Consider the following 27756-nt stretch of genomic DNA (forward strand, 5'->3'; position numbering starts at 1 on the left):
TATTTTATAATCAGAACTTGTTATTTTTAAATGTATTGTTGTTATCACTTGAAACAAAGTGTTTTGTTATAAAAAAAACGTGTTGTTAAATTTTAATCCCAAACTTGTTATTTTATAATCAGAACTTGTTATTTTTAAATGTATTGTTGTTATCATTTGAAACAAAGTGCTTTATTATAAAAAAAAACGTGTTGTTAAAATTTAATCCCAAACTTGTTATTTTATAATCAGAACTTGTTATTTTTAAATGTATTGTTGTTATCACCTGGAACAAGAGTAAATGAGTTAACTTATTTTTTTTTTTGCATCATAATGTTAACAAAATTTGTTGGCTCAATGGTCATTCCTTATTTTGGGAAGCATTAGGTTGGGGGATCAAATCCCCCCAACCTCACTTCCCCCACTATTTAAAAAAAAAAAGTTGCAAAAAAAAAAAACAAAGGAAGGCCGCCGGAAGCGGCTGCCGGAGCTCGGCGTCCGGCCGTCAACAGTGGCCGAAAGCGGCCGCCGGAGCTCCGGCGCCGGTGGCCGGATTCCGGTGAGGCAGTGGCTTTCTTTTTTTAAAAAAAAATTAAAGAGGGGTATTTTGGTAATTTGATCATGATTTCATAATTACAATTTGAGACCGGGTCCCTCATGGTAATTTGACATATTCAGATGACCATAGAGTGATTTTGCTAATTCGAGGGTCTTTATTTGTGATTTCCCCAATGAAATATGATATACACGAAGCAAAAGACATCTAACTTCTATCCAACGTTTAAAAATACTAGTAGAGTCACTTTTTCTGCTCACTTCATTTGCTTCTCATTCTAGGAATTTTAAGATATTAAGCTAAAGAATTTTAAAAATAAAGAATTACACAGTAAAGGTTTAAATTTTAATGGTACTAAAAAAGGAAGATTTTTTGGCCAACAAAAGAATTACCCTTTAATACCATAATTCGTGAATAATAAAACTTAGAACAATTGGCTATATGTATTACCTCCAGTTTTATTTGTAACATGTTATTTATAGACTACAAACTTAAATTTATAAAACGACATCTTGTAAACATGGGAGCGAGGTAGCACTATACATACACCGAGCAACCCATCCACGCAGGCACAGGGGCTCGGAGGCCAGGGCTGTAGAATTTTCCTCCAAGAACGAGGTCGGGTCCATACAAATCTGAGCTCGACCCATTCCGGTGGTGGAAGGTATTGAATTATTCATACTCAATCCGACCCGAATGCGGCGCTGAAACGATTGTTACTGCCTTTCCCTCCGGTGATGCTTTCACTCACGAAACGACTTCAAGCCGTGGTGCCTTGCCTTGGCCGCGATGGTTATCAATTCCAGTCTGCTCGACCCTACGCTAGATGGCGGCCCAAGTCTCCGCCCCTTCCGTTACAGAAGGCGGAGGCGAAGTCTGAGTGGTGGATAGTCGATGGCGAAATGCACGAGATAGGCGATAACGTGCCCTTGCGCGAGCGCTTTGTTATTCCCAGAGATAATATCCCAAATAAGCGTCGGAAGCAGCTGAGGGAGCAGTTCATGCGTAGGACTCGCCTGGTTCTCAAGGAGTCGGTTAGCCCCTGCTACTTCAAAATCAAACCAAAGAGAATGTTGTTGTAGAATTCTTACTCTTGTGATTTTCCTTCTGTTTAAGCATGTCTTTAGTTTCTTTGGAAAAGAAAAAACCACTCCAAAGAAATAAATAACGCTTGACTGGTGGTGGAGTAATACTGACTGATGATGGTTCTGGATCTGATTTTTCTTTTCTTCAGTACTGTAAGCTAAGAAATTTGACATGCTATAAACACAAATCAAATTGTCTGGGTATATTCGGGGACGGATGGGAACATGCTAAAACTTTTCTCCTGTCATTGCCCTTCCTTTGTGTGCTCTGTTTCATTTTACATGGTCATCATCTTTCTTGGTACAAGAAATTTGATGGGCGAGCATATCATGCTCATGAGTTATTGGCTTTGTAGAATTGTTATTACTTTTGTGTGTAGGTTATGATTTATAGGGCAAAATTTAGGTAATTCTTTCTTTTTCTAGGTGTTAGCTGCCATATTTTCTAATGGCAATGCAACCCATGCATAATTTTTTTTTTTTAAAAATGAATCAATCATTTACTGTGCTTCTTCTTCTTCTTCTTCTTCTTTTTTTGCCCGGGGGGGGGTTGGTGGAGGGAATAATGAAAAAGCTTAAAGCAAACATTTTAAAATTCACCTACGCTTTGTCTATGTATGTTTATAAAATTCAAAACTTCCTTGATTTTGTTTTACAATGCTTCCATTTTATTGAAAGGAGCATGAGCCTTGGTGCAAAAAGTACATGGAGCTGTATAATGAACTAAGAGAAAATTGGGAGAGACTTTATTGGGATGAGGGATACTCTAAAAAAATTGCTCAAGATCATGCAAACTATGAGTCTGCTGAAGATGATGATGAGGATTTCTCCCCTTACAGGTGTGTTTACCTTCAACATTTCTGCTTCTCCTGCTGAAGGTCAAAGCTGAATTCTTCTGAGATAATACGGTTTGAATTTTGCATGCATGAATTTGAGAAGACATATGTGGTTTGAAATAGATTGCCGAAGAAAGGGTCGCAACTTATTTTCAAACTTTTGCTGATCAATATTTATCAGACTAAGGGCTCTAATGTTTTAATGTAACAGTATTATTATATTTTTCTTGGTTAATTGGATCAATGGTTTAAACTCTAAAGTCTAAAGTCAATCTTGTGAATTTCATGGAATCAATGAGATGGTGTCTGATTGTAGTGTTTTCTTCTATGTCATTTCAGGAATAGGAGGCCTTATGTGCAGCATAGTCAGGTACAGTTGAATGTTTTTACTTTTAAATATACCACATAGAATGATTTTTGCCTGTAATTTTTTTGTCATGTCTCGCCCTTGTAGAGTCTTGCAAAGTGGATTTGTGATTATGAGGAGTTTTGGCCTGATTAGTGAGGCAACGTAGAAAGTGCCATGAAAATTACTTGAATTTTGGGTTTCATTAAGTTTTATGTATAAATATGGCGTTACTTTTGGGTTTTGTTTTGTTTTTTCCTTCCAAAACTTGTATTGACCCTATGTCTTTATTCATGATGGCGCTCTCTAAACCCCATCTTGAACGGGCGAGAAGTGGTGTCTGTTGTTGTTACGGCTATCTCTGTTTCTAAGATCAATTGAGGAATGTTCGATTGATTTACCTTAATAGATATATTTTGAGCAATTTCTAAGCATAAGAAGTGTGGATGTGGTTCCATTGTTATTGTGTCATTGAAACATCTCTCTCTTGAGTCTTGAATCCGGCCTTTGTTTCAGAGCCCTAGGCCATAGTCATATTAACCTTCATATCTTTACTAGCCCCCTTCAATACCTGGTTGAACCAAGGATCGGAGGCAAAAGTAAGATGCGATTTCGGTTCAGTTTTTGATTCTCTAATTCTTCCTGGTTGCAGAGATGTTTCACTATATTTGCATGTGATGTGATCTATTATGTCTGATGACTGATTTCTAAAGCAGGACCAGAGTTTTGGAAGAAATAGGCAAGGTGATACCTGGGAAAAAGTTAACTTTATTCGGGATAAATTTGAGTACGACAGGGAGAGAAGAATGAGAGAGAAAGGTTAGTCAAATTTTCTAGTTTATTACTTCATGCGTCGTCATTTATAAAGAAGCTCAAGCTTATATACACCTGTATTCGGTTGGCATTGCCTGCGGCAGTCTTAAGAATTTTATTGCGGGTACTTACTGTTTAGGCTTATCTTCCAAAGCTCACTTGCCCGCTGAAATGTGCATATTGTTGAATGCAATTTCCCAGCACTAGCTCGATGAGGAGCTCTCAATAGCTGACTTGGTTTGATGTGTCTGGGTTATTCTTTAATAATTTTGTTTATTACTTTTTGTCTACATAATTCATATAGCAATCTAATGACAAACATGTTGGGAGCTTTTTAAATTTTAGAATGATGCTGTCATCAAGTCGGGTGGAACTATGGAAATGTTACTTCATAATAATCCTAATTGATAATTACATGTTATTTTTTTTCCATTTCCACGTGAGTCTGGAAACTCTGAAATGAATTTTCATTTTCCTGTTTACAGTTTCAAGTTCTAGATTGGGTTTAGTGCTCTTTATCTTTTGTATATTTCAATGCAGCATTTGCACCCATGCATGGTGGAGCTAGGGCTGATATGCGTGATGCAGAGTCCCGGAATCAGCCACTAAATGCTGATCGATATTTTAGCCACAATGAAAGGAGTTGAGAGGAGTCATATCATATTCTGCCTGTAAGAGCAAAAAAGCGGCTTGCAATCCTTCCTGCTTCTTCACTGATCAACCCGACAATCAATACTTATTGCTGGTCTGCTGCCAAAGTGACTTCTACAAGTTTCTGATGATTTGTTCGAAGGGCAAGATGGAGAGATTCCAAGGCCTTCCTCAAAAGGAGGAAAAACCATGATCTGAAAGGAAATATGATAAAGACACCAATCTTCTAATTTAACTCCTTTATTGTCATTATTCTTGCGGTTAGAGAGAATAACGCAATAGAATGTAATATAAGATCTACTTTATTTATTTACTCATACGCTTTCTTTCCCTTCTACTTTTTTTCTAAATGCATTATACGCACTAATTTTTATGCTTGTAAGGGTCTATTGCCATAATTGATAATATGAATTTCTCGGCGTAATTCTAATGTTGATATATTCCATGCGGAAGTATTGGATTTTCTAAATTGGGATTTGATGTCTTCAATTTCTTTGTGTAATTCAAGGCAACATTTGCACAGATCCGTGCATGCATAGGGGCCTAGCTGTGTTTGATAATTAAGTAGTATTCACTGAATGCTGATCGATATTTTAGCCACAATGAGAAGAGTTGAGAGGAGGCATATCAGATTCTGTAAAATGGAAAAACTATAACATGATCGATTATTAATACTATCTTTGATTATTAATATAAGATTGATTGACGAATTTGGAAAGATTGAAATGGCTAAGTAAAGTACTCACTTATAACATATATGATATGATTTTTTTGAAATATTTATGTGTATTATTAAATTATACATCAAGAAAATTAGTTTTTTTTAAAAATAAATATAAATATTTTAAAATAATTTATTTAGTTTTATTAATTTTTTTAAATTAATCAAGTAGATTTTATATTAAGAATCGGAGTAGTGGTATATTAATAATTTAAATCCTTCATTCTTGTACATATTACGTTTTGAGAGAATAAGAAACCTTTGTACGAGACCTACTTGACATGAAAGAATATCACTACTTACATGATCTCTACTTTATTTTTTAAAACGTATTAATATTGTTTCTTCTCTCTGCATATGGCTGTGACTAGTAAGGAATCCGAAATGATCAGTACTCCAACATACTTGCCGTCTGTTTCCGCCTGTCCCCAGGTTTTCCCTGGGAAAAATTGAAGAAAAGAAAATAAGATAAAAAAAAACTGATGAAAAATACATATGGAAACTCAGACTCAAAATATTTTTCTTGCATACTCTATTTTCTGGTTTAGAGCGACTCTGAAAGAGTACATGGCTATCAATGTTTGCAGATTCGACCAAAAAAAAAAAATCCATTTGTGTGTGCCAGTAGTCATATGCTTTTTGTCTCCTAAGATGTTTAGTTTAGTTTATTTTAAATGATTTTATACTATATAAAATAAACAAGGGAGTAAAGTTGTCTTGTAATTTATAAATGATTAAAACTTACGTACATTAAATATAAGTTATATACATTTGTCGTACATTTACCTATTCCAAATGACATGTTGCTTTAGGGGGTGTTTAGATTGACTATCAACTACTGATTGGTTGAAATTGAAACCATTTAAATTGAAAGCCATAGTACTGATACCTAACGCGGTAAACCAGATACCTACTACAGGCCAAGCAGCCAGGAAGAAATGTAAAGAACGAGAATTGTTGAAACTAGCATATTGGAAGATCAATCGGCCAAAATAACCATGAGCAGCTACAATATTATAGGTTTATTCCTCTTGACCAAATCTGTAACCTTCATTAGCAGATTCATTTTCTGTGGTTTCCCTGATCAAACTAGAAGTTACCAAGGAACCGTGCATAGCACTGAATAGGGAGCCGCCGAATACACCAGCTAAATACTTCTTAGAAGCACTTTTTTATAAATAAAAACAAATTCATTTATATATTCATTTCGTACACTATAAAAATATTTTTAAAATCATTATTTTAGTTGATGTATTATATTCCAACGTTATAGAAAGAAAAAGCACATAAAATAAAGGTGCAACTAAAACCAGAAGGAAAGTTCCAACATATGGGGGGTTTTGAGAAATAAGAAGCATACCAGGGTAATAAGAAGATTCCTGAAGGCTGGAGCTGTGAAACCGTTCCCAATTTCTCTCCTTCCCAAGCTCCGCCATTATTTTAATGCTTAAGCAGATCAAGGGCTGCAGATTCAGAGCTTCAGACCCTCCTTCTGGAACATCAGCCATGTAGGGGAAAAAAATTGAAAATCTTTTGCGAGAAAGAGAAAGAAAAGTCGAGACCCAGAAACACAAGAACAAAACGAGAGAACAACGAAAGGAAAGACAAGGACTTGAGCGTGGAAACCAGAGAAGAAAAACGTAAGTAATGGAGTATATATATTGAAAGGTCGCTGCACAAGTGGAGACAGAGTCCCACATCATATATTATGAATAGAATGCAATGTATATAAGACCCTAGCGTTACCACCTCCCCTTTGCTACCGAGCCAAGTAGCCATGGCTTGTGACGCATTAAGGCACTGGAACGTAGGCATTAGCTTGACCCCGATGATGACTGATTGTGTTAGCTGCTTCATGCCGGTTGATTGAACTCCTCTTGAGGAGGGGGCGCGATCATTTAGCAGTGAGGATCCGGCGCAGCCGTCTTCTCTCAACGATGGCTCACTCTCCAAGTAGGCTTACCGTAAAGAACCTTTGTCTTCTACAAACACTCTTTCAATCTTCTCCCCACCCTCCACACATGTAGTTTTTGTTTCAACAACCAGAGAAGAGAAGTAATAATGTAAGAAATTTGGATCTTCGTCTCAACATTTTTCTCCTTTTCCTTCTCTTCATGTCTCATCCTTAAAATTGGATCAACAAATGATTAGTTGATATATATATATAAATATATATTAATTTATAAAATCATTGTTTTTATTTTAATTAGTTATTTTTATGTAATATTATAATTGTAATTTTAAAATTATTAAATCTCTATTATTTACTTGTTAGTCTAATGGTGGTAGGAATGGGAAAACAATAAAAAAAAACAGAAAAAAAATTAAGAGAGTGTCCAAATCCTAGTTAGAAACAATTTTAAAAAAAAAGTCCAAACCATATGTTGTTAAATAATTCAATAATAAATATAAAATTAATTTTTTTGCCATCATACATAAAATTGAATTAAATATTAATTTTACAAGAAAGATGAGAAAATTACTTATTTTACCGTTTACACCAAATTAAATTATGGACTTGTATTCATATGGGATATGAAATAACTGTAACATAACTGGATTTTTAGCCAAAATGTTGATGCATTGAAAAGGAAGGGTGGTATTGTAATTTAAAGTTGCTTTTTAATTCAACTTCATTTTCCCGGCCCGGACCTCCGTCCTGTTCACTCATCAGAGCATCACTCTCATATTGAAATTGAAGGCCGGCACCGTATCTCCCTCTTCCGTCGTCTTCCTTTGAAATGGAGATCTGAGCGAGCCGAAGTGAACGAATCCCGAAGCAGCTATCGTCATCGAAATGAGTGGGGCAAGACTGTGCTCCTTGTTAGCTGAATTGGGGTTCGAAGATGCCGAAGGATTGGACCCTGATAGCTTCGAATGGCCCTTTCAGTACGAAGACGCACGCCCCATACTGGATTGGATCTGCACCAGCCTCCGCCCCTCCAACGTCCTCTCTCTCTCGGAGCTTTCCCAGTTACGCTTTCCTTTCTCTCTCTCTCTCTCTCCTCCTTACTCTAAAGACCCGTACTTATCTATTGTTTCTTAGTGGGATAAAATGGCATTTAACTATGCAAATGCTTCTCCTTTAGTCTGATAATATGTGGTGGGAATATGTTGCATTAGCACCGAAGATTATACTGAGAGGAATTCCACACGGTAAGGCGAGGAGGAGGCCCATTTTTTAGACTGCTAGAAAGTTGTTGAGCGTTGGGATTGAGCAGCAACAATTTGCAAGAGATATGACCAAAGATAAATAGGGAACGGTATTGCAGATTGGGAATGGAAGAAGTTATACGTTTTTCTTATATTCTCTCTTAGCTGTTTTGACGTCAGTTTCCCCTATAACATCATGCTTATCTCTCTGTTTTCTTGTGTTCCCTTGTATGGTTGTATCCCGTTTGGTCATCTTTGGTAGGCAGTTTATTGCAATTCTGCACCTGCATTTGAAAAATCGCACAAACATTGTTGTTAGAAAAACAAAAGGTTTTTTTGGCTGGGCTAATTCTTTGTCTTGTGGTTCAGGTATGAGCAATTTAAGCAGGAAGGCAAGCTCTTGGAGGTAGCTCACTGATGCCTATTTCTAAGAAACGTGCTTATAAAATTATTGACATAAATATTTTGTGCATCTCTTTCAAAATATGCTCTCTTTTGGTTCCTTTATGGGGTCTGCTGGTAAAATGGATGGTTCAAACCTTTTTAATCTGGTCAAGTGTGCATTCCCATACTTGATAATATGACTTTATAGACAAAATTCTAACGTTCATTCCATGCTGAAGTTGGAGAAACGGGCACTAAAATTTTTTATCTGAACAGGGGGAAGATTTGGACTCTGCTTTTGATAGCATTTCAGCTTTTTCTGCCAGGAGAGACAACCAGGAGGCTGTTTTTGGCACTGAAGAAGGACTAAAGGATATAAGGTTGACATTTATTTGTGCTGTGTGTAATTCGTTAACTAATGAGATGGCAAATGGAAATGTAATGATATTTATAATTTTTGGGGGCACAGAAAAAATGAAAATTGTAAGTGGGTGTTGTCAACAAAAAAAAAAAAAAACTGTAAGGGACATTTGAGAATCACAGGTAATCAAGGTGTTCTTTGCCTAAGGTTACTATAGTCCATGACCAATCTTGGGATTATTTATGGTTTAAAAACCACCAGCAAAAGTTGCCTCTGGAAAGCAAAAAAACTACTGTAAATATAATGTTTGGTAAGATATGATCAATAAATTTAAGATCCTAAAACTTATGACAGAAAACGATTGAAAATATATGTAATTATCTAGATTTCAGAAGTAAGGATAGTTCTATCAACATATCATCATACATTACTGTCACAAGTTAAAAGCCTAAAAACTCACATGCCATGGAACAAGTCACAGGTTTCAAAATTAACAACCCACACGATTAAAATACATAATAATCCACTAATAGAATATCACCTATCATCATCATTAATTATGGGTTGGATTCATACCATCCTCATTATTCATTATTTCATTGTCATTGAATTTAGGGTTGTCAGTGTCAATAGCAGCATCAATTGGATCATTGAATTACTCATCATCTTATGACTGGTTTTGATTAAATTGGAAAACTGTCAAGTGGCTGGTCTTTTATTCATCATTGAAAAAGATAATGCAATGCAATGCAATGATCATAATGATCTGCATAACACACATTCACAATACTAGTTTAGAGAAATGGAGGAGAACTACAATGAATCATCAATCTTGTGACCTCTCTAGTGGATGCTGTGAGCAACCCTGATTAACTTTGAACACCCCAGGAGTCTAGAGAAGCCAAAGAAATTTGCTATTTCCTGATGAAACGGCTGATTTACTTGGAAATGCTGGTTGGTTGCTTCAAGTGGGTATTTTGGATGGGCATGCAGTTTTCAAATGGAAGAATGGGATGTGGCTGTTTTTGTGAGTTCAAGGAAAGGGGCAATTTGACCTCCCCCCCCCCCCCCCAACCGCCAAGTTGCTAGAATGGGGTTCGTTTTGGCTATAGGAAATAAATGCCACGTCTTTTGGAATTACGCAATGATTCCTATTGATTTCTTTGGGTGTGAAAAAAGATATAGATCCTAAAAGCTCCGTCAGTATGGACCTTATGTACAATAATTTCTTTTTTACTTTCTGACTAATTGATGACTAGTACTGTATATGTCGATCTAAGAAGTCAAAAATTTAATTCATATTATACACCTGAACTAACTTGTCTAGATCTTTTCTGGATATAATGTCTTAGCAAGATTTTGGATTTTTACTTCTGTTCCTTATGGATGTCTTGTTATCATCAGGGAGGCAACTTTGGCATATAAAGCTGAAGCTTCAGACCTGCAAAGACAGCTAAAGCACCTGCAATGTCAGTTTGACATGCTTACTGGCCAGGCTTCAACTTTGATACAAGGGAGGCGTGCGCGCGTTGCTGCAACATCTGTTGTGAATGGACACCTCACTACAATTGATGATAGCCTATCAGCAAGAAACTTACAGGTGCTTCGCCAAAGTCCTTCACATTTTTGTCTTGTGTGGGAATTTAGCTGTGATATATCTTTTGATGGTGGGATCACTTGATTCTTCGCTCTAGGAAGCCCCATTTGTTGTAAGCTCATAAGATGTATGCTTCAAGATACTTTTAAATCGTTGTGTATTCAATTTCTTTTATTTTTCAGATGAATGCAGTTCTTGGAAGAATTGCTTCGACAGTGCAGGAGCTGGCTCATTATCATTCTGGAGAAGGTAGCAATCCTTTTCTTTTTCAAGCAAAATTTTCTGTCCCTTATAAACTGTATGCTGATTTGAAATTCTGATGCATTTTGTTCTATGCCTTTTGTTTTTAAATGTTTTACAATCCTCAATTGACAACTCGATAACTATAGCTTGAGCTTTCTCTGTTAAAGAATCAATATTGAATCACACTAAGGAAAGATGAAACGACAAGATTCTTTGTTCAAGTTTTGGTCCTGGGTTTTCTAATTCCTTATATGGAAAATCTTTGAAATGAACATCCTCCCCGGAGATCTAAGAGAAAGCAAAGGAGAAAAATGGAAGTCTATCTAAATTTTACATGTAGATCATATAAAAATCCAAGATCCTTTCTTTCTTTTTTTTTTCTTTTTTTTTTTTCGCTGGTCATCACGTTTGACCCATCTGATTGTCAGGACATGTTGACATACTTTTAATGATTCCTGCTTTGCTTGCAATCTTCTGCTTTTAGCTTGTTCCTTTTTATTTTTTTGTTAAATTCATACCCCTGAGATTTGATAAATTAACTTGCTCCCTAATGCAGAAGATGGTATTTATTTGGCATATTCTGACTTTCATCCATACTTGCTTGGAGATTCATCTTGTCTAAAAGAGTTAAACCAGTGGTTTTCTAAGCAACTAGACACAGTAAGTTGGCAGAATACCATATTTCTTTCTTGCTTCTCACTGTTTATTGTTTATCCTTAAAAATGATCAATTTTTAAGTATGCCATTTACCTTAAAAAATGATATTCATTTCAACTGCATGTGCAATACAATTGATGGCACTAAATAAGTGGGTAATGTACTTATGGTCTTGTCCTCCTTGATGGTATATGAGTATACGTAGGTCCGTTAATTAGAATTTTCTTAGTCCAGTACTCCAGTTATACTTAGTTCTGGTGAGGTGTGAATATATATGAAGTCATCACAGTGAATGTTCTTCAGATTGATCAATACAATCGGTTTGTTCTTCTAGAGCATTGACCCTCCTCTGGATTGAGTAGTTTTAGTTAGATTTCTTGTCTATGTTCTCAAAACATTGTCTTGACCTTTTCATCTTCTCAAAAGTAGGATTTTATCAATTAAATAATGTAAATGAATCAAAGCTTGATAGTTATAATTTGTGGTAAACATTTCACCTAAGTTTCTATAGTCTTTGTTTAATCTTTACCCGGAATGAAGTCCTAGGTTGGTGGTCTTTACCAATTTTGTGTGGTTGGTTTTTTGTGGCATTTTGACTGGCTTACCTATCAATTTGGTTATAATCCGTCTGTTGTGTCCGGTTTCTGTGGACCCTGGATGATTTTTTTTTTTTTTTGGTGTGAGGTGAAATATTGTCCGTTATGCGTCAGCATTTATCTGATATTTATTTGAGAACAGGGTCCATTCCGGCTTGTAGTTGAGGAGGGAAAATCTAAATGCTCCTGGGTCAGCCTTGATGACATCTCAAATATTTATGTTAGAGGTATATTGCACTAATTCTCATGATTTACTATGACTTACTTCCCATCCGCTTTGTATGGGAGGGATAGGCTATATGCCTTCAATACCTCAAGGGAGATTAGTATTAAGTGTCAGTGAAATATACCCCCAGTATCCCACAAAAAAGTGGTTCAATCTCTTTGTATATCATAAACCATGACCAATATTGGACCTCATCGAGCTATATGTATGTTTATGCGCTTGTGCATGTGTTTGGATTAGCATATTTTTCATCAGAAATATTCTTATTTATCTGTAATTTTGATTAATAATATTGAGTTTTTTTTTGTGGTTGAGCAGATTTAGAAAAATCACATCATCAACGTGTGTCTGAGCTGCAACGGCTTCGCTCGATGTATATACTTCTTTCCCATACTGTTTGCATTTAAATTGCTGCTGTAATTTTGTGAATAATTAATATGAACTATGTTGTGCTGTTGGAAATATTTGCGACATGGTTCCAACAACCTTCTTGTATAAAATATGAATATGATTATATGAATTGCTCATCATGTATCCGCTTTTTACTGTTGAAGTTGTAAAGATAAGCTTTTTGCACACCATATGATTTGCTGTAAAAAGATTATGTTGCTTGTTTGAGTAGCACGTTTCTTTTGTTATCTGAATCTTGGGTAAAGTAGCTTTTGGGTTTATTTTCTTTAATCCTTCTCTAACTCATGTCACCTTAAAGGCTTCAACTACCTTTTCGTATGCACATTTCCCTGGCATCAAAAGATCATATTTCTGTTAAAATGAAGTTTTTTGGTGTATTAAGTGGAGGGATTAACGTGAAGTCAATGGTGTTTGATCCTAGTACACTCATTTGCTAACATTCAATAACAAATTTGGCGTAGCTTCTGATGGCATAATAGCCTCCATTAAAAGAATCTGCTTTTGGGGCGGCCTGATTCATTCAGACGGATTAACTCTTATTTTTCTAAACTTATATGCAACTTTAAGTGATAATGGCCTGTTCAAAATTTTGACAGATTTGGAACAAGTGAAAGACAATGGGTGGAGGCTCAGGTTGAGAATGCCAAGCAACAAGCTATTTTAGTGACACTTAAATCACAGGTCTCATTAGATGAAGCTCATATTCATCTTGATCTTCATTCCCTTAGGTACTTGCCCCAAATTGTAGCTTTCATATTAATATTAGTAATTTTGTATATTGCTTTGTGCTTTCTGTGTGCAAGATTCTTTCTGTAGCATGCATCTAAAATGTTAATGGCACTCTCTATTTACTGAATAAATAGTTAATAATGAGTGTCACAAAGAGATCAATAAAATTTGAGAAGGGGGGATGAGCTTGAGAAGCTCTGAAGATAGCCAGGTGAGAAGAAATTTGTTTCTGAATGAACATCGTACACACCTATTTACAGATTGAAGGTAATTTACAATTATCTCATTACTAAAGATTGTTTAAAATAATACCAATGAGAATGAAATAAATATAAAAAGAGAATCAAGAATACATCACTCCCCCCAAACTAGGATGTATAAGTTAATCATGCCTAGATTAGATCAATGAACATCAAACTGGGCACTACTTTTGTCAATATATGAGCTGCTTAGTGAGGGTCATTGAAAAAAATTATTTTCCTCAGCCAGATGTTGCCAGATCCTATAATATCCTGTAATTGCATGTCTTTGTATCATTTGGGGCATATTGTGCAGGAGAAAGCATTCTGAATTGGATATTGAACTCTCAAATCTTCGTCACAGAGAAGAGAAGCTTCTTTCTGAGGTTTGTGACCACGTAGCTTGTGTCCATGACTTGTACCTTCTGGTAGCTATATCTGATTGTTTTTAACAGTAGTGATTTGACTTGTATGGCTGTTAAGCTAAACATTTTGCCATGCGTTCTAGCACTGTGTGGATATTTTAAGCATTGACTGCCTGCAGTCTTTCACATCTGGAAGCTATTTTTTTATTTTTGAGCTGTTTTGGAAGTATCGTTTAACCTTATTGCAGGTTAATTGACATAAATGCTGGTCCATTATCAAGTTTATACCTGTTTCAAGCATGAGACTGTTAAATATAGTGGCGTCATACACTAGGATATCCAGGGCACTGGGGACTGTAATATCATGTACCATTGTACAATGTGGTTGGTGGCTACTATCCAAGCACTATCTGAAGTTAATGAGAAAAAGTGGTGGAGAATATGCGTTCACTTGAATTCTGATGGTGGATGATTCAAACACTGATAATGTGATATTGATGAATTGTGCCCCAGCTGACTGACTTCTGCCTCTTTGATTTTATGATCTCTTCTTGCTATTGTATTTGTTGCTTATGTTTCTGGTCATAAATACACTCATTGATGTGGTCTTGTATACTTTCTTCTTTAGACCATTCCAGATTTGTGTTGGGAGCTAGCTCAACTCCAAGACACATACATTTTGCAAGGTATTTTCTAAACCACTCAATGAGTGGGAAGAATGACAATTTTTAATATTTTCTTTGTGTATGGTTCAATTTTCTTTTGCTGCAGGTGATTATGATTTAAAGGTCATGCGTCAAGAGTACTATATTAATCGGCAGAAAGCAGTAAGCTTAACTTGTTAATTATGATTATGAGGGCTTTTTGTAATTAGATTATTTTCATTATGTTCACGCATACATCCTCAAAGTTGAAATTGTTACCCAGTTTATTGGCAATTACTTGACATTTACCTATCTGTTAGATTGGATTCTTAAACTCGGTCGAATAACCTATTTCCTGATTCCTGAACACAGCATTCTCCTTCCAAGAGTTGTATAAGAGTCGTATATAGTTTGGGCTTGGGGATGCTTGGAAAGTCATTCATTCTAGCATTAATACAATTACTGATATTGTTTTGTTCTGTTGAGTTCTGCATTTGTTTCTTTCTTGAGAAGGATACCTAAATGTTCTTATACTTTCATTGCTTGATCTATTTATTTTTTTCCTGATATATTCTATAATATTAGCTCAATTTTATCTCCACTTTACTAAAATATCTTGATTCTTAATCACCATCACCACCATCCCTTTTTTTGGGAAATCACCTGATGAAGATGATACATACACATAGTTGATTTGATTTCATTAGTCAAGTACCTTGAACAAGCTGTGACATTTTAATTTCTATATATGTGTTTCGTTAAGGTAATGAGCTTCCCCTATTCTTTTGGCAGTTCATAAACCATCTTATCAATCAGCTCGCTAGGCATCAGTTCTTAAAGATAGCCTGTCAATTGGAAAAGAAGAACATGCTTGGAGCATTTACATTGCTTAAAGTTGTTGAGTCTGAGCTGCAAGCATACTTGTCTGCAACCGAGGGACGGGTGGTGCGTTTTCCTATATTTTTCTATTTTACCATTTCTGTCATAATTTTTGTTTGGGGCTTATCTCAAACATGCTATATGTATGCGATCATGTGAGCTCAACAAAGATGTATGTACGGAAATTTATGTGGCAGGGATGACATGCTAAAATTTGTTGTATTATTAGCTAATGATTTGTCCACAAATTGCTGGTTGCGGTCACACTTAACTGTGGAAATCCTGATCATTAATATATGATTATATGATTTTATTAGGTTGTAAATAGCCATATTTATAGGAGTTAATTGAGGATCTGAGTCTTTAAACATGAAACGAATTGGGAAACGAGTTTGGCTATCTTCGTATTTTATTCTTTCATCACCTATCTGTGGTTTTAGAATTAGCATGCACTCCTCGATTATTATTTAATTCTCCTTATATTGATAACTCTTGTCTTTGTAATTACTGCAGTGCTGTTGCCTGGCATTGATTCAAGCTGCGTCTGATCAAGAACAAGGGGGAGTACATGACAGTGATCATTTTCTACATGCTATTAGAGATCTTCTAAAAGTTTATTCAAGTGAGGAACTACGTGAATCATAATGACATAATTAGTTTAGTTACTGCATTATTGTTAGCATACTAATGTACCTAGAATCTATATTCATTTTTTTCTATCATGTTTCTTAGATGCTCAAGCTGCAATATCAACATATGTATCAGCACCAGGCATTGTCCAGCAGATATCAGCTCTCCACTCAGATTTGATGTCCCTTCAATCAGATCTAGAGAATTCCCTTCCAGAAGATAGAAATAGGTGTATTAATGAATTGTAAGTTTCCATCTAAAAGTACATCATCTTCAACGTCATAACTGTTAGTCTTGTACTAGGCAGATTAAGGCGAAAGTGGCCCTTAAGATGGTGGACTTCCTTAGCACCCTGAAGCGAGATGTGCTTAGAAATTGCTTGGCCAAGTGAGGGCTAAAATTAAGAAGAAAAAGGAAGTGATATATGATATAATGAGCAAGAAAACTGTAAACATTATAATATACAATTACCACATAACTGCTCCAGCATAATGTGCATATAAAGTGGGATATATTCAAGGTGGAGTGCTATAATTATTCTTGTTTCTGCTGATTTTAATTGTTGTATCATGCCCTGTTTAATACTCTGTTGCATTTAATTGTGTTTTGCATGTTATTTCTTCGGGTTTCTGACCCCTTCTTTTCACCAAAATAAATAGACTTTTGTATTTACATTTTTTAAATAACTCTGCAGGTGTACGCTTATACAAAGTCTTCAACAACTGCTCTTTGCATCTTCAACAACAGCACAGCCGATACTGACACCTCGGGTATCACATTCTGAATCTGTTCTGTCTTTTAAGTTTTTGCTATTAGTGTTCTATTTCTTCTTCCATATTATAGATTGTGTAATTTGCTTTTTAAGCGAAAAGGTCAGTAAAGTCTTGTTACATATAATATTTTAAACGCGTCAAGGGAGGAACACTGTACTGTATATCCAGGCATTGGTCAATTTAGAGTGGTTTTTCCTGTCGATTTTGGATGTCTACAGTTTTGAGATCTCAATTTATAAATGATGCGAAATGAGTAACATATTCTTAATTCAAATGTGGAAGTATATCGGTGCTTCTGGACCTTTTTTGGAAAAAAATTGGATGCAATTATTTTTGTCGATTCCATCATAAGGAGAGGGATTCCTGGCAATACAATATATCAGTCAGCAAGAGTAGTATTGTGAGTTGAGGTCGTTGAAGTGATTTTGACATTGTAATACAGTTTATTGCCTGAACATTTATGGAATCTGGATCAAAGTTGTAAATAAATGGGCATATTAGCCTTTTTTTTTTAATTTCCTTTTCTTGTTCATTCTCAATTAGATTTCTTTGCTTAAGACACACTTGGTATTTAGCCTTTATTGTGATTGATGTTGGGACTGTTCCATCAAACCTCTTTAGCCATTAATGAAAGAGCTCGATGATATGGAAAAGATCAATGCAAAGCTCTCAGCTGCTGTGGAAGAGGTGACATTAGAGCACGTAAAAAAGAATGAGGTAATTTTGCTTTATAGCCTTAGAATGCTCTCACATTGGTTGTCTTACTTCCTCTGTCCTAATTTGCTTGTCAAGATTTAGATTTCCATTTTGTACCTAAATATATATACTTGTTTCCAATAATACCCTTTATAGATGGAGGGTATTAAATAGAGGCAGTTAAGATTTTAAATAGTGTGCGGTTAAGTGGAGGGCAAAAAGAAAAAAAATAATTCTTACATAGCGCATGGATGTTGCTTTCTCGTTGGTGTGTTCTTCCCCCCCCCCCCTCCTATGAAGAGTGAAGACCAGTAAATGGGGATGAAGGAAATATTTACAAATGGATGCTTTGTTTTAGCTGGGATGGCAGTTAACAAGTCATTATAGCCACAGCATTCATTCGTCCACCTTATCAATTATTTCAGAGTCCATGATTCTAGGACCTAATCTAGGTTATTGAATTTAATCTCATTTTTTGGCATTAAGTGGTATCCTCATATGGGTAAATCTTTCATGAGTTTTGAATGTGAAGGACAATCCTAGAAACTTCTTGATTATTAACACTCCTAAGATTGTGAATCATGTTTGTTTTTAACTGAAAATTCTTTTGCACTGTGGCACGCAGATTGTGAAACATCATGCACAAGAGATTGCACTTCAAAGACGAGTGTTTGTTGATTTCTTTTGCAATCCGGAGCGTTTGAGGAGCCAGGTTAGGGAACTGACTGCTCGTGTCAGGGCCTTGCAAGTTTCGTAACAATCATATGTTGTATTATATATTTTCCATTCATACGTTTTTTTTTCTCCCCCTTTTTGGTTCCTTTAGGGTTTGATTTTTCTTGTCTAAATTAGATTCTCTCTTTAAAGTTTTATGTAATAGTGAGTAGATGCCCTTGTGGCGGTCTTATCCAAATGGGGAATGAGCTATGGTCCATACCTGTGTTGTAAGTTGTGAGCTTTGCGTACTTGCTGGTGAGTTTGTGTATATAAAGTTATGTTTTATTGACTGTTCAGAGAGAAAGCCTTTTGGGTGTGAATCAATGAATTAAAAACCGAACTGGCTGGTTCAGGTCGGAAACCGGCCAACCCACCAGTTTTTCGTTTGGTTTATCACCTAAATGGGAAAAAAATTAAACCGGTACAAACTAGACTTACCTAGTATGAACCTGAAATAACTCGGGAAAACCGCTGGTCTGAGTGGATCATCTGATTCAATATTTTTTTCTTACTCAGAACATTCAAGAGTCATCAGAAATAAGAAGAAAGTTCATCTGAAAAATAGAGTAAGAGGGAGAGAAAGAAGAGAAGGAAAATAAGAAGAGATACAAAAAATAACTTACTGGAAGAGAAAATTTCTGAAAAATCATGATGAAAAATGAAGTGAAAAACTTCTTTTAAAAGGTTGAGAGAATAGAAGAGGGAAGAAAATATGTTTCAGGAGGTGAGCACTTGAGTTTTTTTATGTGAGATGAAGATCGGAAAATAAAGAAAGGAGTTCCGATGAGGCCACAATCCCAGTATTCAAAATGAAAATGAAAAGATGGAAAAGGCACTAATGACAGTTGACATGTTGCAGGCAGTATTAGTACTCTTTCTTCATTTTTCGTTTTCCAAAGCCAAGTCACCCATTTTCTACGCAAACATATGTTTATTTGATGAGATATTTTTAAATATTGTTTCTATTAAAATATATTTTTATAATAAAAAATGAATATTTTTTAAATTTTGTTTAAATTATTTTTTTTAAAATAATCACCGGTTTAATCCCGACTTGACTCACTGATCTTTAACTCATTATCTTGACTAGTTTAGTGCTTGGTCCGGTGTCTTGTTTTTGGTGTGAATTGAGCAGTAAGGATATAGCCTTTCTATTCAAGCTTGATATGTTCAAATAACTATATATTAATTCATGCATGTCTGAGTTCTTTTAGTGTGCTTAATAGCTATAAATTACATTATTGGTGAATAAATATTTATTAAGAATTAATGCATGAATTAATAAGAAAATAGGTAAAAATGTCACTATTTTGATAATTATTTAGATATATGGTATTGCATTTTAAAAAAAAAAAAAGAAAAAAAAATTAAAGCTCTTTCTTCTTTCTTACTTCTCTTTAATGGGCAGTAAAGTTTGGAGAAAACTGATAGGATCCTTGGATGTTATTTGGTTATATGATGAGCAGAATTTTTTTTTTTTGTAACGTTATATAATTAGGTGGCTAACATAGTTCGACATATTTTTATAGAGAGAACTGAGGTGAACAACCCAGAAATTTGTGAGACATTTTTATTTGGATTGAAGTTTATTGTGTACCGCCGGGGGTAAAAATGGAAAAAGCATTCATATAGATTCTTATAAGTGTATCCAAATGAAAATTTAATGATTTTAGTAGATGCTTGCTTTTGCATTTGAATCAAAAAAGTCTTATTATCATGATAAACGTGTTTCATGTCTTGAACAGGATTTGAGAAATAAATTGTACGAGTAGTATTTATGATTTATATATTAAAATTTTTATATTTTACATTAATTATTATGTGGTTATAATAAGTGCAAAGATCCAGAAACAACGCTTAAATAGGCCAGACAAATTCATGGCCACCAGCAAAACGATAATTCAAAAAGGGGATCATCATATGAAAAATACATCAAAGATGATCTTTAGCTTTAATTTAATTAATAACTAATATTCAATATTTGATTTTTGGCCAAAGTTTCATGATGTCTAAAGCTTTTATTATTTGTAGAATTTTAGAATGATGTTTAACGAACATGATGATTATCACCTACACTTAATAATTAAGGGGGCAGACCAATGAGGCATACTTTTGAGTTGAAGTTGGATTTTAGAAAACTAGTAGTATTAGACAATCTTATAATAATTAGAATTATGAAAATAATTAAGTGCACTTTTTAATTTGTTTGACGCATTTAGGGTAATATTTACATCAAATTCATTATATCAATTATGTCAACTGTTAAATTTTTCAATCACACATGATATATATTTTATTTTTGAAATGCTAGTATTTATTATAAATCTATGTGAAAATAGAGGTCACATCACCATATGTGATTAGAGAATTTGATATAATAGATATAAGAAATTTGACCTAGATTTTTTCTGTCAGTTTATAATATTTTGAAGGAAAAATGACAAATAAAGACCCCATAATATATGAAATTGTGATTTGGGACCCTCAATTTAGAAAATGACAAATAAAAACCTGGTCTCATATTGTTAACATGAAATTTTGGTGAAATGTTTGAAATGCCTCTCAGCCAAATGATAAGTTGATTATGGGAAATGACAAGTTCACTTTAGCAAATAACAACTTCAGTAGACCAAATCACAATTTGGCTGAGGGGCTTTTCAGACATTTACCAAGATTTCATATTTATAATGAGACCGGGTCTTTACCTATCATTTTCTAAATTGAGAGTTTCAAATCGCAATTTAACATATTGGGGGTTTTTATTTGCAATTTTTTCTATTTTAAACTGAATGTAAATTGATCTCATATTTTAATTTTATTTACTCATCATAAACTAGAAGTTGTGTCCCAACTTTTCTAGAAGGTAGTCCTCCAAAATTAATTTCCAGACAATTATTGAAGTGCTAAATTAATTATCCTATTTATTACAACACTCTACCAATATATACTCTTAAAAATCAAAAACCAATATGAATATCTTTTTGTCCAAAAGGCAATGCTTCATTAAGATGGAGACTAATGGCTGTAACATCAAAAGCAGTTTGAGTTGTGGAGATTATATATATGTATGGATAAAATATCAACCACCCACACTATTTGCATCTAATCTTATTTGCCTTAATTAGCAAGTCTTAACCGTGGGAGGTTGAAGCCTTCTTGACTACCAGCTACAAGGTTGCTTCATTTAGTATGTTATATTTCTAATTATAAGATTGCAAGGGATGAATTTCTAAACCAAGTATTTGTTTCATGTTTTTCAAACTCCTCATTATAAAACGGATCAAATTGATTTTTTTTTTTAAAAAAATGAAACTTTATTGGAAGGTTATTGTTTTATACATTTGGTAAAAGGTTAAATATGATCTCTCCAAAATAAACTGAATCAATTACATGGGACAAGATATCACATCCGGGAATAAGCACCTTTTATAGCTAAATATATTTATTTATGATTGTAAAGAATTCAACTTCCCAACAAAACTAGCTGCCAAGGTTCATTGAAAAAGATGTAAAATCAGTTTTGATCCTTTTAAATAATTGGTAACATACCTAACCTAACCCCTCTTTTAATTTTGAAAATAAAATAGCTACCTCCTTAATAGTTATGGTCCTAAAAATCTTCGTCTTTTAGCATCATTGTCTGTGAATATAGCAATCGTAAAGATGTTGAACAATGACACAATCTAGTTAACCGTTAGAATGTATTGTTGGACCAAATTGAACAAGCAAGAGTCATTTTCTAAAACAACCTACATACATTATATGATTAACGTAACTTAGCTTGAACCTCACTCTACGATTCAAAACATGTCAGATTAATTAAGCCAGCAAGTAGATGGATCCAACATAGATCAATTCTTGAAACCAATTCATGTCTGTCTGCAACATATCATTTTCAATCACCAAATTATATATCCAAACCCTTTCATCAATTCCCACTATATAAGCTCCCTCACTTCCCCTTTTTCTCTTCATCCAAACAGGTTCTAGTACTTCATATAGAGACATTATCAGCATCAATGGCAGCTTCTGGCTTTATTTTGTCACCTACCTTGTCGAGAGCTGCATATAATTGTCTTCTACTTTGTGCTCTTCTGTTCTTGCCAGACCTGACACTTGCGAAGCATGCACAAGTCACAAGGCAACACAATTTTGAAGTACGTCCTGTTCATTTCAATTCATTAATTCATATGAACCATTCTGATGCAATGCAAAAAGGTAATTAAGGATTAATTTGTGATTATTTTTGTTTTTGTTTTGTGCAGATCAAATTACAGAAGTTGACAAGGTTGTGTCAGACAAAGAGCATTGTGACTGTAAATGGGCAGTTTCCAGGGCCAAGAATCATAGCAAGAGAAGGAGATAGGCTTGTGATCAAAGTGACTAACCATGTTCAGAACAACATCACCATCCACTGGTATGTACTATGGACAACAAGAAAATGAAACTTCATTCTATCTGAGACAAGTGATAATTGTTTTGATCATAATAATTTGGTTGCAGGCATGGTGTGAGGCAATTGAGAAGTGGTTGGGCAGATGGACCTGCTTATATCACACAATGCCCAATTCAAAGTGGCCAATCTTACACTTATAACTTCACTGTTACTGGTCAAAGAGGCACATTGTGGTGGCATGCTCACATCTCATGGCTCAGAGCTACTCTTTATGGTCCCATCATCATTTTCCCTAAGAAACATGTCCCTTATCCATTCCCCCAACCCTTCAAAGAAGAAACCCTCACATTTGGTAACTATTATACATATACATTGGTCAGTTTAAGTTACCTCAGTAATCATATCAGTTATTTTGACATGGATATGGATATTATCTGAAAATTGCAGGAGAATGGTGGAAAGCAGATACAGAAACTGTTATTAATCAGGCAATGCAAACTGGATCAGCACCCAATCTCTCTGATGCTTACACCATTAATGGCCTTCCTGGTCCTCTCTACAATTGTTCCTCTAAAAGTATATATCATGTTCTTACTTAGATGATAAAACTCTTAATACTAAATTGCTTTGATTTTCTCGGAATGTACATATATATCTATATATCAAACTTGCCTTTTGATATAAATTATTGTTCTCCTTCATGCAGATACCTTCAAGCTTAACGTGGAACCAGGAAAAACCTATCTGCTTCGTTTGATTAATGCTGCACTGAATGACGAGCTTTTCTTTAGCATTGCCAATCACACACTCACTGTCGTAGAAACCGACGCTGTCTACGTAAAACCTTTCAAAACAAACGTTGTCCTCATCACACCAGGTCAAACTATGAACGTCCTTCTCAAAACAAACCCTAACCCACCAAACGCCACCTTCCTCATCGCTGCCAGACCCTATGCAACCGGTCCGGCCACCTTCGACAACACCACCACCGCCGGGGTTCTACATTACGAGAATAAGTCACCGCCAACACTAAACCCTAACCAAAAGAACCACAAACTTCCTCTCTTTAAACCATCTCTTCCAAAGTTCAATGACACAACATTTTCAATGAACTTCAACAAGAAGATTCGAAGCTTAGCCAACGCAAAATTCCCAGCAGAAGTTCCAAAAACTGTTGATAAACGCTTCTTCTTCACCGTAGGGTTAGGAACTCTCCGGTGCCCACCAAACCAAAAGTGCCAAGGACCTAACAACACAAGAGTCGCAGCTTCCATTAACAATGTCTCTTTCGTGCAGCCAAACGTAGCTTTACTTCAAGCCCACTTCTTCAACAAATCCAAAGGAGTATATACCACTGATTTTCCTATAAACCCACCTTTCAAATTCAACTACACTGGGACCCCACCAAGCAATATTGTGATGAACACTGGGACTAAGGTGGTGTTGTTGCCTTATAACACTAGTGTGGAGCTTGTTCTTCAGGACACAAGTATTATCGGTGCAGAGAGCCACCCACTTCACATTCATGGATTTAACTTCTTCGTTGTGGGTCAAGGTATTGGAAACTTTGACCCTAAAAAAGACCCTTTGAAATTCAATCTGGTTGATCCCGCTGAGAGGAACACTGTTGGTGTACCATCTGGTGGCTGGGTCGCTCTTCGTTTCCTTGCAGACAACCCAGGTTAGTGCAATAACTCAAAAAGATACAGGAAAAAAAAAACTTTGAATTTCAAAATTCTAAATTAGAAATTACTACATTTTGAGTATAGTCAATTTTTTTACGAATATAATAACAAATACTGATTTGGTATTTTGAAATTCAACAATCATTTTCTTAAATTTTTCTAAAGATATAATATACATTTATATATGTAGAGGAGGCCCAGTGCACAGCTCCTACTAAATACAAAGAATAGATGGACACGACCTTTATCCGTAAGGAGAGAGAGGCTGTTTTTAAGATTTGAACTCTCACAACTTTACTATTACACTGAGACTCTTCCTCTTATATATAAATATATATATATATATAATGTAATTGGTACGTATGGTTAATTATAAGTTATCATAAAATTAATATATATATATAAATATTGTTTGATTGAGGGGTGTTGTTTGGGCTTGTAATGTAGGGGTGTGGTTCATGCACTGCCACCTTGAGGTGCATACAAGTTGGGGCTTGAAGATGGCTTGGATTGTTCAAGATGGAAAGGGACATCATCAGAAGCTGCCACCTCCACCATCTGATCTTCCCAAATGTTAATCAAACTATTGATGTGTCTTTTTGGAGCTAGGGTTAATCACTTATTCTTTTGTTCACTGTTATTTGAAGTTAGTTTTAGGCAATTGATGAATTGTGAAAGACTTCTGCCTTTTTTTTCACCAAGGAATGAAAGATGATCCAAGAATTTGTTGAAGTTGAACATTGTGGGTTGTTTCCGTTGAAAATTATATTTCACCAACTCATAGACATAATGAAACAACTAGTGTGGACCCTGAAAATCATATATTGCTTGAGTTAACATATAGACTACTTTCGGTCAAAATAGCTCAGGGAAAACTATATTGGAGGTACCTATACTTTTCTTCAATTTTCAATTTGGTACCTATGTGTTTTTTGTTCTTAACTAAATCTTTATTTTTCCTCTATTAACATCATTAATCCTTATGTAGAGACTAAAAATATCAATAGAACAAAGTTATAAGAGCTAATGTTGCTAAAAAGATAAAATTAAATGTTTAATTAAAGGGAAAAAAACACATAGGTACCAAATTAAAAATGAAGAGAAAGTATAGGTACCTTCAATATGGTTTTCCCAAATAGCTCATATCATCCGTACAACACAGGGAAATTTTTTTGAAGAAATGACTAAATAACCAAGGTTCAAGAGAAATTTAAATTTACAAAAAAAATCAATTATTCGAGGGCCGATAAAACAAAAACGTACGTCTAGAAACGCTTTTATTTTTATATGATGTCCCATGGAATTTGACAGCATAAATGATGAATGTTCTCATGATTTGCAAAGCGCACTAACTCGTATCTTGTTATTTACCCTGCGATGGTAATGTCCATAGTCAAAAGGGAAATGATCTTTATTAAAGGTATGCAATTAATCATCAGCTCAGTTGCCCAGTTTATCCTTAAATTAAGGGTTCGTTTGGCGCATATTAAAAGCCATAAGGTAATTATACACACATTATTGGTTTATCAGTTATTCGGATTGTGGAGCATATGATATATCTTGTTGACTTCTAATACAACATAGTACCCCCGTGCTAAATATAAGAACTAGTTGACTAATTTGAATAGATTAAGAAAATAAATTAAGTTAGTTATTTGTAATAAATATGTGTTAGTTTTTTTAAAATATTCTTACTAACCAAGTGTATTGATTAAAACCATTATTATTAGAAAGACTACTTTTTTAAAAAAAATAGATAAATATGAGAAAAAAGTAGATTGAGGATTTTATATTTAAGACTAAAATAAAAATCAAACAGAGTCTTACATTAAAGAACGGAGGTAGTAACTTTTTTTGTACATCAAACCAATGCATATAATCTTAATCATGCCAAAGTAATGAGATTGGGCATGTTAAAATTCTTAATATGTTACTCAAATTTCCTATTTTCTCTTACAATGCAAACCCTCAAGTCTTGGGATCTCCCACAGGCTTCCCCCAACCTTGGCCTTATGTTACAAAGGGTATTGCCAATAGGATATGTAGTATATACTTTTCTGTTTTGTAGTAAATTTTAATTTTATACACACGCGCACAAATAAATATATGTAATTCTACTATATAATCCCTATTCTGCACTGAGGCATGTAGTAAAAGCTTGTCCGTATTGTAATTGCAGCACTAGAAAATCTCATACCTCACAAAACTCTATGCATTATTGAGCAATCCATAAGCGGACACACTGGCAACTAATAATGATGTTTACATAAATCTTTAGAAACAGAATAGTATCATCACACACAGTATCACAAGTACAATCACAAACACTGATCAGACTCAGCAATTGGAAGGAAGAGTGAGATTGCACTTAGCAGGAAGAGAGAGGGCGAGATTAGGATCAATCCCAAAAAGAGGTAACTCAGGTGAGTTCTTGTAAGAGCAAAGGCATTGCAAATCAGCCCCAGAAATTGCCTTACAACACTCAGCGGATGGATCCACTGGGTTTGGTTCAATCACTGATGGCTTGCAAGCTTCTATTCCTTCATCATTCATGTTACACAGACTCAACCCTCTTGATCCTCCCACAAATAAAACAGCCACCGCCACCGCCACCACCAACGCCGCCGTATTAATCTTCATCCTCTTCACCGTCGCCTCCATCTTGCTGAGATATTTATTACAAGAGGAATATATGATGATGATGATGACGACGACGACGATACTTCTTTAGTGGCTCCAACAATGTTGTTGTGCGGATATTTAAAAGAGGAAGGTATCAAGTGAAGAAGAAAGCAGAACCACAAGTTATGAACCCGTGAATGGCGAGACATGAGATCACGAGGGACTTTCGCGACAGTGTAAAGTGGTAAAGTGGTCATTGGATTCCCTCCTTATCTTATAATTAAAATATCTATCGGAAATAATGGGATTTTTTTAAGGAAAAATTAATCACCATGAGAACTAAAACTCTAAAAGAAGAACTATAAACACAACAAGGTCATAGCATATAACAACAGGTTTTGGATTTCTTCTTTAGGACTTCATAATAATTCTTTTTTTAAAAATAATTTTTATACTTCATTAGGATGTTGTAACTAAAATTACTTAAATAAAAGGTTGGAAATAAATTTTTATTTTAATATTGTTCGTTGTATAAATTGAATTTTTGAAATTTGATTTAGATTCAGATATTTTAATAAATTAAACATGCAGTCGTGTGTTTTAATTTTAAGAAATGTGGGGAAAAAGAAATCCAGAGCAGAGTTAAGTGTAAACGTGGATGTCAAGTGACAGATGAGGACAACTATGGGGCCAAAAGGCAGAAGAAATGGTTGAAAGTTTGCTCGTGAAAGGATTTGGAGGAATATTTCTTGTTGGAATTTGGCAT

At 34.9% G+C, this 27756-nt stretch overlaps 4 protein-coding genes across 5 annotated transcripts; 3 read left to right on the forward strand and 1 right to left on the reverse strand.

Moving 5' to 3' along the window:
• Nucleotides 1-1087: 1087 nt before the first annotated feature.
• On the forward strand, nt 1088-4718 carry LOC114727132 (uncharacterized). Of its 2 annotated transcripts, none has more exons than XM_028913855.1 (5): nt 1088-1569; nt 2299-2459; nt 2796-2826; nt 3516-3621; nt 4156-4718. In XM_028913855.1, the coding sequence occupies exons 1-5, from the start codon at nt 1273-1275 to the stop codon at nt 4260-4262; spliced, it is 702 nt and encodes a 233-aa protein (XP_028769688.1). In that variant the 5' UTR covers nt 1088-1272; the 3' UTR covers nt 4263-4718. The 2 variants fall into 2 exon arrangements, with proteins under 2 accessions (XP_028769688.1, XP_028769689.1); XM_028913856.1 differs by having other exon boundaries at nt 1092-1569; nt 3519-3621.
• A 2936-nt stretch (nt 4719-7654) lies between these two features.
• On the forward strand, nt 7655-18594 carry LOC114727143 (AUGMIN subunit 3). Its single transcript, XM_028913866.1, has 18 exons — nt 7655-7960; nt 8510-8546; nt 8801-8904; nt 10290-10485; nt 10665-10731; nt 11282-11385; nt 12121-12205; nt 12523-12577; nt 13212-13343; nt 13900-13969; nt 14577-14634; nt 14720-14775; nt 15385-15537; nt 15985-16093; nt 16204-16345; nt 16796-16871; nt 17496-17591; nt 18196-18594. Exons 1-18 carry the CDS (start codon nt 7785-7787, stop codon nt 18325-18327), a joined length of 1848 nt encoding a protein of 615 aa, XP_028769699.1. The 5' UTR covers nt 7655-7784; the 3' UTR covers nt 18328-18594.
• Nucleotides 18595-22306: 3712 nt separating this feature from the next.
• LOC114727157 (laccase-4-like) lies at nt 22307-24946 on the forward strand. The gene is made up of 6 exons (XM_028913877.1): nt 22307-22444; nt 22553-22704; nt 22791-23035; nt 23131-23259; nt 23390-24364; nt 24816-24946. The coding sequence occupies exons 1-6, from the start codon at nt 22307-22309 to the stop codon at nt 24944-24946; spliced, it is 1770 nt and encodes a 589-aa protein (XP_028769710.1).
• A 1616-nt stretch (nt 24947-26562) lies between these two features.
• Nucleotides 26563-27101, reverse strand: LOC114727146 (putative lipid-transfer protein DIR1). Its single transcript, XM_028913869.1, has one exon. It carries the CDS (start codon nt 27027-27029, stop codon nt 26706-26708), a length of 324 nt encoding a protein of 107 aa, XP_028769702.1. The 5' UTR covers nt 27030-27101; the 3' UTR covers nt 26563-26705.
• Between the last annotated feature and the right edge of the window lie 655 nt (nt 27102-27756).

The sequence above is a fragment of the Neltuma alba genome, unplaced genomic scaffold, assembly GCF_004799145.2.
Source record: "Neltuma alba isolate B1F8T4 unplaced genomic scaffold, ASM479914v2 tig00012451_pilon, whole genome shotgun sequence".
NCBI classification, from domain to species: Eukaryota; Viridiplantae; Streptophyta; class Magnoliopsida; order Fabales; family Fabaceae; genus Neltuma; species Neltuma alba.

What these genes read in the sequence shown, in the direction of transcription:
- LOC114727157 (XM_028913877.1), top strand. Translation starts at nt 22,307, where the DNA reads ATGGCAGCTTCTGGCTTTATTTTGTCACCTACCTTGTCGAGAGCTGCA. An exon ending in AGAAGAAACCCTCACATTTG is followed by an intron (nt 23,036 to 23,130) that starts GTAACTATTATA and finishes TGAAAATTGCAG; the next exon opens with GAGAATGGTGGAAAGCAGAT. An exon ending in TTTCCTTGCAGACAACCCAG is followed by an intron (nt 24,365 to 24,815) that starts GTTAGTGCAATA and finishes CTTGTAATGTAG; the next exon opens with GGGTGTGGTTCATGCACTGC.
- LOC114727146 (XM_028913869.1), bottom strand. Translation starts at nt 27,029, where the DNA reads ATGGAGGCGACGGTGAAGAGGATGAAGATTAATACGGCGGCGTTGGTG.
- LOC114727143 (XM_028913866.1), top strand. Translation starts at nt 7,785, where the DNA reads ATGAGTGGGGCAAGACTGTGCTCCTTGTTAGCTGAATTGGGGTTCGAA. An exon ending in AGGAAGGCAAGCTCTTGGAG is followed by an intron (nt 8,547 to 8,800) that starts GTAGCTCACTGA and finishes TTATCTGAACAG; the next exon opens with GGGGAAGATTTGGACTCTGC. An exon ending in CTCAAATATTTATGTTAGAG is followed by an intron (nt 12,206 to 12,522) that starts GTATATTGCACT and finishes GTGGTTGAGCAG; the next exon opens with ATTTAGAAAAATCACATCAT.
- LOC114727132 (XM_028913855.1), top strand. Translation starts at nt 1,273, where the DNA reads ATGCTTTCACTCACGAAACGACTTCAAGCCGTGGTGCCTTGCCTTGGC. An exon ending in GCCTGGTTCTCAAGGAGTCG is followed by an intron (nt 1,570 to 2,298) that starts GTTAGCCCCTGC and finishes TTTTATTGAAAG; the next exon opens with GAGCATGAGCCTTGGTGCAA. An exon ending in CTTATGTGCAGCATAGTCAG is followed by an intron (nt 2,827 to 3,515) that starts GTACAGTTGAAT and finishes TGATTTCTAAAG; the next exon opens with CAGGACCAGAGTTTTGGAAG.